Source organism: Rhinolophus sinicus, chromosome 6 (assembly GCF_057876585.1).
Source record: "Rhinolophus sinicus isolate RSI-liver-muscle chromosome 6, RSI-T2T, whole genome shotgun sequence".
Taxonomy (NCBI): domain Eukaryota; kingdom Metazoa; phylum Chordata; class Mammalia; order Chiroptera; family Rhinolophidae; genus Rhinolophus; species Rhinolophus sinicus.
Genome location: NC_142506.1, coordinates 66,743,797 through 66,755,988, shown reverse-complemented (window position 1 = coordinate 66,755,988; position 12,192 = coordinate 66,743,797). Strand labels below are relative to the sequence as shown.

At 37.4% G+C, this 12,192-nt stretch overlaps 1 protein-coding gene across 6 annotated transcripts in view; it reads left to right on the top strand.

Moving 5' to 3' along the window:
* The window catches only part of DENND1B (DENN domain containing 1B), a 175,551-nt gene that overhangs the window by 140,218 nt on the left and 23,141 nt on the right, over positions 1-12,192 (top strand). For all 6 annotated transcript variants that reach the window (XM_074317076.2, XM_074317075.2, XM_074317074.2 and 3 more), the window contains 4 exons: positions 3,915-3,955; positions 4,651-4,719; positions 10,055-10,111; positions 10,959-11,066. In XM_074317076.2, the coding sequence (XP_074173177.2) occupies positions 3,915-3,955; positions 4,651-4,719; positions 10,055-10,111; positions 10,959-11,066 (275 nt within the window). The remainder of the gene's footprint in view (positions 1-3,914; positions 3,956-4,650; positions 4,720-10,054; positions 10,112-10,958; positions 11,067-12,192) is intronic.

Genomic DNA, 12,192 nt, shown 5'->3' with positions numbered 1-12,192 from the left:
TAGGTAAAAGTGAAGTTCCTGTCTCTTCTGAATATCTGTTGAATCACTCTAGGAAAAATCAGCATACACTGAGGCGAAAGAAAATGTTCCTTTAAGCAAAAATAGTTAGGAAATTTCAGAAAAGCATCTCGTATCTCTCCTTTCTGGACCATTGCAGTGGCCGCGTGTAGACCACTGTCTTTGTTACTAATATGCACGGTTATGATCAAATGAATTTATCACTTGTGCATTATGATAAAATGAATTTATAATTACTGTGGTGCTGATTAAAACTGTACCGTACAGGACAGTCATCCACAGAACACGAAAAGTCACTCTGAGCCTGGAACCATGGTCGATGATTGTGAGTGCAGGTTTTCAAAAGCTGTGTTCCGCCCTGCGAGTCCCGGGGTCAGGACTGTTAAAGAAACCCATGCCACGCCTGATTCCTTTCAGGAGAGCCCGATAGAATGTTCATCCTGATCAGGAAATGTGGAAAGAAAGGGCAGCGTCCCCACTGAGCTGAAAAGGTAATAGAAGAGGACACAAGTAGAACAAAGGATGCAATTAGATAAACACAAATGTTGGTCTCTAAAAGCAGCTAAGGAATATTGAGTAAGAATGTTTCTATATGTTGTCTTCATTTCCAATAAAACTAGTTCTTAAATCTATTTCCAATGATCTAAGCTTTAATACGGAGAAACGTTTTCAGGTTGATGTGTAGAGTGCACGGGTACTTTCCGTGAATAGCATTTGTTTCTTCGTTAGTTTTCTGTATAATCTCATCACTGTTATATTTATTTAATTCTATTTGTTTTTGTTACTAAGGTTAGCAAAGGAATTTGAAGGGGTAGTAGGGAATCATCAGTTTTAGTGGCATTTCTGGCCTCGCTGAACAATTTAGAATAATTTACTTTTTTTTTTTTTGATAAGTAACTACAAGTTACTGGAATTTAAACAAATACATTGGAAGAGAAAGTCTTCGTGCAAGTGAGAGAGATACTTTGTCCTTGGATATGAGAATAGTGCTTGTTTGATTAACAAGAACAATGTTAAGAATTTCCTCTACAATGCTTATTATTCCCATAACACAGGACTTTAATAGAAGAACTCGGGGGTTTTTTGGCATTCAGATTCACTTTTAAGAAGAAAAACAGCCTTAACAAAATTTTTTTTGTCAAAGAATAATGTGCTTGTCTCATAAATTTTGTGGAATAGGAGCCTTCAATCTTAAAAGCACTAAATTAAAGAGACAAGTATCCTTAAACTGTTTTTAACAGGAATCTACCTAAATTGTACCACATGTTTCTCTACCATCTGAAGCAGTTTCTCCAGGGACTTCCTGTTTGCCCCTGTGCCACCAAATCCCAGATTCTTGTTGGTGATTCTCACTCTCAGCTGTTTCTTCTCAAGGTACCAGCTTTGAGCGGCCCCTTTTCCTTTTTAATGGATTGCTTTGAAGTGATACAGAGGCGCTCTCTATAGCTTAGGTTTTAACATCTTTTACCCAGCAGCCTTTTGTTCAGTTGGCGTTTCAGAGTGGAAGGACTAATGAACCAAGAACTCAAATACCTAGATTTGCGATCCCTGGGAACTTGAGCAAATAAGGGATCTGCTGAGAACCTCAGTTTCCTCATTGGCAAGTTGTGCATCATAGCAGCCAACCCTGATGGTGTGTCTGTGACGTGATGAGTACTGCACTGAGTGTTGTTGCAGACAGCTGAGAGACCTGGTCCCCCATCCCGTGGTTCGCAGAACACAGTGGGCCTGCGCTCTCAGACCCCGTGGACCCCAGAGCCACTGCCTTCTCATGGCCCTGTGCCACCATGATACTGCCTGTTTTGGTGCTTTTAGAGTAGAAAAACAGCTCAAGTAACGTGCTGTGGGTAAAAACGTTTTGTGAGCTGTAAAGAGCTGGAGACGAGCTACGTGTAATGCTATATGTCAGTTATACCTCAAGAAAGGAAGAGAGGACCGTCTGTTTTAGGGATCGTTTGTACTGGAAAACCTCTGAGCAGCCATTGGGACTTGGTGAAATCGAACTAAAGTCACTTGGTATAAAACATCACGTTAGACTAGTTGTTGTGGCTTTACTTACTTATTTTGCCTTCTAATAATCATCTTGTTGACTAAATTATCCTCTTTGGATCTGAATATATGATTGCTAGTTTTATTAGAACTGGTTTTGTCAGCACTTGAGCTTTCTAATACCCATGGTGCTTGGTAGCCTGAAAGCTGCTTCTGCTTCACATTTCCATGGGTGATATCTTTCAAGTTTGGATTTCCAACTAGAGAATGTTTTCAAGTTATAACTGCAGTTTAATTGCACTGAAATAAAGTTTGTTATCAATTAATGTTAATATTTAACAACCATAGAATAATCTTTTTTCGGTCCTCAAGGTTCTTTGCAGTTTTAAGTTCCCTTCTAGTTTTTTTCCCCCTAGTCACTTGAAATAGTGTTTTAAAAAGAACCTAATTGCATAAAAGAGGCAAAACTTTTACAAAAGGACATAGACATAAAACATTGAAAAATCAGTTTAAAATACATGGGAATTTTGACTTCAAAAGAGAAGTTGTGTTTTCCCCTCTGAAGATAATATTAAAATGAAAGATGATAGATTACTTTAACATATTAGCTTCATACGTGAGAAAGGAAAAAGTGTATTTTTAAAAATGGTAATTACTGTGTTCCTAAGAATTAGAGCAATTTATTAGTGTTTGTGATACCATGCTTCTTTCACATTGCAGATAAATAAAATTTGCCTACTAGAATCCTGGAAGACTAGTTCTTGATGAATTCAGGTTTATGGATTTATTTTTCCTTTTTCTAAATTAAATTTATTGAGGTGCTATTGGTTAATAAAATTATGTAGGTTTTAAGTATACAATTCTATCATATATCATCTTATATTACATTGTGTATTCACCATCTAAAGTCAAATCTCTTTTTGTCACCATATATTTGATCCCCTTTATCCTTTCTGCTTCCCCGCTGCCTCTTTTCCCTCTGGTAACCACTAAACTGTTGTCTATGAGTTTTTGTTTCTTTGTTTGTTTGTCTTGTCCATTTGTTGCTTTCAGTTTTATATCCCACATATGAGTGAAAGCATATGGTTCTCGAGTTTTTCTGTCTGACTTAATTTTGCTTAGCATTGTAATCTCAAGATCCATCCATGTTGTCGCAACTGGCTGTATTTCATCTTTTTTATGGCAGAGTATCATTCCATTGTGTATATATAGCACATCTTCTTTATCCAATCATCTATCAAAGGATGCTTCAGTTGTTTCCATGTCTTAGCCACCGTGAATAATGCTGCAATGAATATAGGAGTACATATTATCTTTACAGTAAATGTTTTCAGATTTTTTTGGGTAGATACCCAGAAGAGGGATTGCTAGGTCATATGGTAATTCTATTCTTAATTTTTTGAGTAACGTCCATACTGTTTTTCCTAGTGGCTGTACCAATTTACATTCCCACCAGCAGTGTATAAGGGTTCTTTTTTCTCCGCAGCCTCTCCAAGACTTATTATTTGTCTTGATGATGATAGCTATTCTAACAGATGTGAGGTGGAACTTATTGTGGTTTTGATTTGCAGTTCCCTAATAGCTAGTGAAGTTGAGCATTTTTCATATATCTGTTGGCTGTTTGTTTTCTTGGGAGAAGTGTCTGTTCAGGTCCTTGGCCCATTTTTCAATTGGATATTTTTGTTGTTGTTGTTGAGCTGTATGAGTTCTTTATATATTTTTGGATATTAGTCCCTTATCAGAAGTGTTGTTTGCAAATAATTTCTCCCATTTGGTTGCCTCTTTGTTTTGTTGATGGTTTCTTTTGCTGTGCAGAAGCTTTTTAGTCTGGGATAGTCCCATTCATTTATTGTGTGGATTTATTTTTGATCAAATATTCCTGACATCATATTTTTTATGTATTTCAGGGAACCCGAGATCATATCAACAATGGGTACATACAGTCAAGGTAGTGATAACCCTTCAAAGTTTCCTCTTCTTTGTATGTGAAAGTATGCTATTTATACTTACGCTATTTATTGGCAATATTTGAAACATTTGTGTATTTCTCACATTTAACGTTTTTTATTTTATGCTTATAGTTTGTTGATATTCATAAATATAATTTTAAAATGGAAAGTTTTTATCCAGAGGCAAATGGCTTATTTTGAAAAGCAAGATTTTTCTGTCACTTTGTATTATACTCCAGAACATGGAATTAGATGAAGTAGGATTTGATGGGAGTTTTATCATTTCTGGTAATGTGTTTTTGTTAATATGATTTTTAAAATATAAAACTCTCTTCTACAAACTGAGACTTTATTGTCCAACATTAAAACAGTTGATAAACTGTTGAATGTATTTCTTTTTTATTAAACTTCAAATATATACCTATTACTGGTCATATTGCCCAAGTCTGCCTTAACTGGAAAGATGAAATGATTTTTAAATGATGATTACACTGACCAATAAAACCAAGTGGAATGTTTACATTTTGTGTGAAATTACCATAGTATATAAAAGCTTGAAAATTATGAAATTATTTTTGTAGGTCTTTTTTTAACTTGTGGGTGAAGCTCTTTTTCTAGTCTATTGATAAAGCTGTGTTTTCAGCACAATCCGGCCAAAATATTTTGGGAATTAATTTCTGTTTTTCGTTTTCAGAAAGGAGGTGCGTTGTTCAACTCAGCAATGACCAGAGCAACTCCCGCTGTGCGGACAGCGTATAAATTTGTAAGTTTTCTTTTGATATTTAAAAATCCTATTGATAAAATTTTATACTTTCCCAGCTGATAGACATGTAAGTCTAGAATATTTTCTGTTTTTCTTTTAAACAAGATTTTAAAATTTCAGAGTTAATACTGACCAAAACAAATTCAAATATTAAAATTATACCATTCTATAGACAGGATATTTTCTTTGTATAATCTAAAAATGGTTCTTTATTTTATTTCAAAGCTATTCGCAAGATTGTGCACTCAGATTGAAACAGTCCATGATGAAGTGCCATTTTTTGAGATTTGGTTCTTTAATTTACCATCATATCTTAAATTCTCATTGTGTACTTGAGCTCAGGTAGAAAAAAATAGAAAAATATGGTACGTTCTCTTCCCTCAAAGATGCTTTGACTCTCTGTAATTAAAATTCTTCATTGAATCTACATGGCTTACAGTAGAACAACCAAAATGAGACCAACAGCAGCAGCAAGAAGTAACTCAGTAACAAAATTAAATCTCTTTAACATGATAACCAAGGCCCTGCAGGACACGTCTCCTCCGACATCCGGCTTCATTCCTCGCGCCCCTGAGCCTTCCATATTTCTGTAGCTCCTGAGCTGCTCCTTGCTTCATAAATGCATGATGTCCTCTTCTGCTTCTTTGTTCTTACACAAGTCAGTCCTACTAATTAGAACCCCCATGTCTTAGCTTTTATCCACCTAGTAAACACCAGTTCATCCTGTAAGACACTTTAGGCATTAGTTCCCCTGGAAAAATTTCCCCAACCCCACAGAAGAGTTTCTATACCTTCTTCCGTGTTCCACAGAACTTGTGGACATACCTGTGTGTCAGGTGGTCTGTGTACATCTTTGTCTCTAATTTTAGACCAGTAGCTTCTTTAGGGAGGAGCTAGTGGGTTGGTATTCAATAAAGCTCTTTTTAAATTCAATAGGCCATATATATCTTACGTTTCTAAAAATATCCAGGGCAATAGTTCTGATTTTATGAGAATTTACCTTCAAATGCTTTTTTATACATAAATTGATATGATTTAATTAATAACAGAATAATATATTTTAATAAGTTTAGAACTTAAATTATTTTCTTGACTTATAATTTTTTTTTCTAAAGATTTTATTGGGGCAGGGGTACAGGACTTTATTGGGGAACAGTGTGTACTTCCAGGACTTTTATTTTCCAAGTCAAGTTGTTGTCCTTTCAATCTTAGTTGTGGAGGGCGCCGTTCAACTTCAAGTTGTTGTCCTTTCAGTCTTAGTTGTGGAGGGCGCAGCTCAGCTCCAGGTCCAGTTGCCGTTTTCTAGTTGCAAGGGGCACAGCCCACCATCCCTTGCGGGAGTCGAACTGGTAACCTTGTGGTTGAGAGGACGCGCTCCAACCAACTGAGCCATCTGGGAGCTCAGCGGCAGCTCAGCTCAAGGTGCTGTGTTCAATCTTAGTTGCAGGGGGTGGAGCCCACGATCAAGGGACTTGAGGAATTGAACCAGCAACCTTGTGGTTGAGAGCCCACAGGCCCATGTGGGAATCGAACCGGCAGCCTTCGGAGTTAGGAGCATGGAGCTCTAACTGCCTGAGCCACCAGGCCGGCCCTTGACTTAGAATTTGATATATATGTAGTTACGCTTTCTGGTTTTAAAAATCTGTTTCAGAGATTACATTTTATAGTAGAGAAGCTAATCTACACAGTAGATTCAAAAATACACAGACACAGACTTACAGATACAGAGAACAAATTGATGGTTGCCAGATGGGAGGGGGTTGGAGATCTGGGTGAAAAAGGTGAAGGGATGAAGGAGTACAAATGGCAGTTACAAAACAGTCACGGGGATGTAAAGTACATCATAGGGAATATAGAGAGTAATATTGTAATAACTATATATGGTGTCAGATGGGTACTGGACTTATTGGGGCGATCACTTCATAAGTTATATAAATGTCTAATCACTGTGCTGTGCACCTGAAACTAATATAACATTGCATGTCAACTGTAATTGAAAAATAAATTTAAAAAATGAAATAATTTGATATATAAGAATAAAAAACATGCAGTGTCCAAATCTGAACTATTTGAAGCTTCATCATAAAGTAAAAGTAAGAAGAGATAATCGTTTTGCCTTGGAAACATCCAGCCTCTGTCTTCATTTGGCTGTTCTGTGGCTTTGCTACTCAGGAAATGTCTTCGAATCGATCACTATCTCACTGTAATATTGGTGGTTTGATTTTTGAAGCTATTTTAATTTTTCACAATAAAATAGAACATAGCTGCCATATGAAAATCAAACTAATGTTGAACCTCATTTCTCACATTCATTTCAGACCCTAGAACGGTTTCACAGTCAAGTGCCTTTATTTTATTCCTTGACCGAAATTTCAAAGTTTTTCTTAAGGCTTAGAGAAGCGGTATTGTATTATTTTGCTAAATTTATGTTTTTCTCCTTAATTTCACTCATATCTTCCATAAAACCACAGAGATAAAGCAAACATGTTCAAAAGCCCCATCGTTTATTTAAATGTTTATCCTTTTAATCAGTAGATATTTTATTTTAAATCCTTCTCTGCAGAACAGTAAAATGTTACCAATTTAAAAGTTCTGTTCTTTGGAAGATTATCCTCTAAATTAATTTCAGGAAGACTAAGGTCTTCAGAATATAGTTCATGCTTTTCTCATTTATTTTGTGATTATGTCATACATGAATCAAGAGGGTTGGGGCAAGTTCTCCCTAAAACTCATCTTTGCAGACTGCTCATATTCTGAAATATGAACTCTGAAATTCCTTCTTTGAGCACAAATTTCTCTGAACAAAACTCCCAATTTTTCTTTAGCTAGTAAAGGAAATTAATTTACCTTGTTTTTCTTTAGATAGTAAATTTTTAAAAACTGGGAACCATGTTTTCAACTGTTTCATTCCTTCAACAAATTATTTGCGTACCTGTCATGAATTTGGCTTTGTCCTGTTTATTGGAGTTAGAACGGGGAGCACGCCAGGCACTGTGGGTAACAGCCACTGTCACTGTTCGTGCATTGTCATCACCTTGCTCTGTGCTTTGGACGCTCCGCAAGCACTGAGTGTGTGTTTGTTGAAGGAAACAATGACCTAGTCCTATACTTAGAACCTTTTTCCTGTGCGTTCTGTGCTTGTTTTCTATGCTTATAAGGACCATAAAGGACACTAGAGTTGACATACATACTCACTTATAAATCTAAACATAATAGCAAAGTGAATACATATTTGATTTTGCTATAAGATTTTCTAAGTCAACTTTCTTTGTTAAGTCTTTGCATTTGAAATTATTAGCCAAAGCCATTTGCTGGTGCTTTTCTGTAGAGAATACTTGTTTGTTGGTAAGTTTCAACTTGGTAAGTTGAAAAGGATCGAGAGAAGCTAAACCCCATCTTCCAGAGAGTCTGAAAGGGGCCAGTGGAGGAAGTAGGGAACCAGACGTTTAAATGAGTCAGCACGTGAATTACAGACTGTGACTGATACTCAGTTCAAGTCTATACAAAAAGGAGCCCGGAGGAAGACTAGTGTGCATCAGGTGGGTTTGGAAAGAACAGAGGGTATTCAGGTAAACTAGCGTATAGTCCAAATGTGAGTAAAGATGGGTGCGAATTCTAGGAGATGGGCACAGGGACATTTAAAAAAATTATTCATGTGTACGTAATGGGAGTGTAGGAATTAATATAGGACGCTTTGAATAGATTCAGTGGCTTTACCAATCAGAAAAATAATGAATGAAAATGCTTTATTGATGCTAAAGAACCATGCAAATTTAGTGTTATCTGGCTTCTTAGGTTATCTTCTACTCTGTGTGACAAATAGAAAGCTCTGGGGAGCTGGACGAAATGGAAGGTTTTTATAGGCAGAAGGGGATGGGGAAAAAGAACAGATCACTGCATCTTTCTTTGGGACATGGAAGGGGGTCTGTCAGGTAATTACCTCATTACTACTGCCCAGGAAATTCCAGATTGACTGGTCTAAGATTCCATTCCTGAGAGACGCTGAAACTGCAGTTAGGTTAGGTATTAATTCTTGAGTTGGTTTAGCACAAGTAACTCCATTTTGGACTTGTCTGTCTCCCTCCCTCCCTCCCTCCCTCCCTCCCTCCCTCCCTCCCTCCCTCCCTCTCTCCGCCCCCCTCCCTCCCTCCCTCTCTCTCTCTTCCTTCCTCTCTTCTCAGCAACAGGAAAGAAATAAAATCCTTCCCCTCAATGAACTTGGGAAGACATGTATTTACTATTCCTGGGAGTAACTTGGGAAAGCAGCATGTTTTGGTAGAAGAAGCAAGGCCTATGGAGTTGGAAAGTCTCGAGGCTGCATCCCTTAGTTCCCATGGCTGTAGAATGAGACGCTCAAAGCCTTTTCTTTTGTGAGGCTTAGATTCAGTGAATGTATTTTAAAAACTTTAGTTCCTCCTTCTCCCTTGAGATGGGAAGAAATTGGATTTAAGAATTAATTAGACCAGATTTGAACCTAGGCTGTGCAGACTTACCCCTCTGAGTCACTTTCCTTATTTGTAAATGTAATAATAACAGTACCAACTTCATAGAGCTGTTGGAGTGATTAAATGGGATAATGCCTGCTAGGTGCCCAGCAACAAATACTGAGGACACACAAAATGACCCTAAATTTCTTTTCTGTTTCACTCTGGCCACCTTGAGTAGGAATAGCCAGTGGAACGCAGGCTAAGGCTTTTATGAAAGCCCCCAGTTGTCTTTAGTTAGGTTGTACCCACGGGAATCACAGCAGGACCTGAGAGGCTCAAATGCAGGTGCCAGATTCACGATGAAACATGTGACAGTCTTTAAATTGTTAGATGACTTTCTATTTTTGCCGGAAAAACTATATATGAAATAACCACAACATTAACATAGCTCTGCTAATAAAAACTGGTGTCTGCCTGGAAAAGCACTTGGATGAAGGTTTGTCAAGTTGCTGTGTTTCTTAAAGTCCAGACATTCGCCCAAATGACCTGCTGCTGTGGTGCGCCTTCTCTTTTCCTTCCCCTGTTGGTCACTATTTCACATTAAGACTGGGCCTTAGTAATCTGGTCGACTCTTGCATTTTTATGTAGTTTAGGAGGCAGGATACGCTAAATATCAGTCTCTGTATGATATTTGTGCACAAGTGGAGACTAGTCATGCATTTCACCAACTAATGTAGGTATGAAAGTAAGTGGTATGGTGTCCCTGAAAATAGTTTTAGATTATAATTTGTTCCATTTCTAAATAATATGAACAGTTAGCAATTTTCATGAAATGAGATCTCGTTTACTGATTCTTTAAATGGTAATAGAAGCATGCCGAGCCAGACACTTGTGTTATCATTTTCTAGGCAAAAAGTCACGCCAAGCAGGGAATAAAGGAAGTGAAGAGTAAGCTGAAACACAAGGTGCGTCTCGCTCTCCTTTCTTTTACCTTGATTCTTGCATTAGTTTGAATCTTATACTTTACAGATCACATGAGATTTACGTTTTTAATGACTTTTGAAATATGCTTAGCTCTACGTTCAAGAATGTATTTTTCATAACAAGCCCTCTGGCAACTCTCTGCCATTCTAGATGCATCCACTGAGGAATCTCTTTGTTGTTTGCATATTTTATCACAGAACTACAGAGAGCTTCAAAGATGCTTTAACAGGATGTATGTTTTCATAAAGTTAATTGCCTTGATATCACAATTGAAATTCTTCCTTCAAGCAGAGAATCTTTTAAAAAAAAATGATTTTTGGTGCAGAATTAAGCCACAGATGTCATCATTTGGTTTTATAGGCTCGTTCCAATAGTAGCTCCCTTAAATTGAAGCGTGTTATTAACTTACAAAAGTTTGTGTTTGAGGATGTGTATTTGAATTTATGAATATTGCATGTACATGAATATTTATGTGTATGTGTTTTTGATTTGAGTACATGTTACATCTTGGCAGATTTTGTTATGTTTTGAATTTCTACCTTTGGAGAAAAAAATACTACTTAAAACTTCCATTGTGGTGATGGATAGTAAATGATCTTCATATAAATTTTATTCAAGTTATTCAAAATAGTGAAAGATTATTTTGGAAATTATTAATTCATAACACAGAGAAATGCATTATTTTCCTAAGTAGGTTCTTTTAAGCTTATACCTGAAGTGTTATTTTGTTATTTGCATCTGTACCAGACACTTTGTTGGTTAATCAAATAACTTCAGTAATCAAAGGAGTATTTAAAAATAATTACTAGTATATTTCTTCACGTGCAGGAAAATGAAGATGATTGCAGGGCCTGTTCTGGTTCCGCACAGTACACACCCGTGTACACATCACACAGTGAAAAGGGAGGGAACCAGGAGAAGCGTAAGCTCACCCAGGTAAGGTTGGTTATTCACCATGTGTCTCCAAGTCCTAACATTAGGTAATCCCTATTCTTTAGGAATAATTTTGGCCCCATTAATTTTTATCATCTATTAAGAAAATGTACAGTTCTGGCCCAGGAGCTGAGTAGGTGGCCTCTGAGGAGACTGACGTTATATCCAGTTATCACCTCCACACGCTTTTAAGTCACGTCTCACAGAGCTCACAGTCCAGTGAGGGGTGAGAGAATTAAACAGGCGATTGCCATAGAGTGCGGAAGAGTTTGGTGATGACAAAAATAAAATGAAACTCATACATGGGACTTTGACCATCAGAATACTCTGTAGAAATTCAAATATGAAGTAATAAATGCTCCCTTTTTCTAAAGTTAGATACTTTATTTGCTATAAATATTTAAAGCTTCTGCTTATGTGCTGATGCTATTTAAAAATATTGTCCTAGGGTAGGAGAGTGTTCAGAATTATAGCTACATGTGTCTCTGATTTTGCATCATAAGTATGTGTCTGAAGGTTTTAATGAAGTAACATTTATATACGCCAAATCATGTTTTAAACGGCCCAAGGAAACTCACTTTTAAAAAGATCTCACGAGTGGATTGTAGTTACAAAATTATAGAACTGGAAGCAGTTGCACAGCTTCGTTTATTACAGTCACAAAGTTCCCAGATGAGGAAGCTGATGGCCAAGTGGTCATGTCACTTACCTACGTCTGAGGATGAGTTAGTGACAGAGTGGACGAGAGCCCACGTGTCCTGCTCAGTGCTGCTGGAGGGGCAGACGCTGCGGGGTCTGCAGAGAGATGGCCCTAAAACGCTTGCAGGTGTGTTTGGGAATGGGCGAGGGCCACAAGGCTGCACAGGAACCCAGCCTGTACAGAGAAAGCCAGTCATTCAGCCGTCCGGCACCTGCTCTGCCTTAGGTGCTATTCTAGGCATTCTGGGAAAATCTCTGCCTTCGTGAGACTCTTTTATAACACACTGTATGCCTTCTCTGTGGCTTACCCATTTATTCAGCTTACATTTTCAAATGTCAGTGTTGCTGAATTGCAGCACATTGGCAGGGAATGCTGGCTATCTGAACCAAAGTAAGCCTTTCAATAAAATAATTATTCCACAAGTGCAGA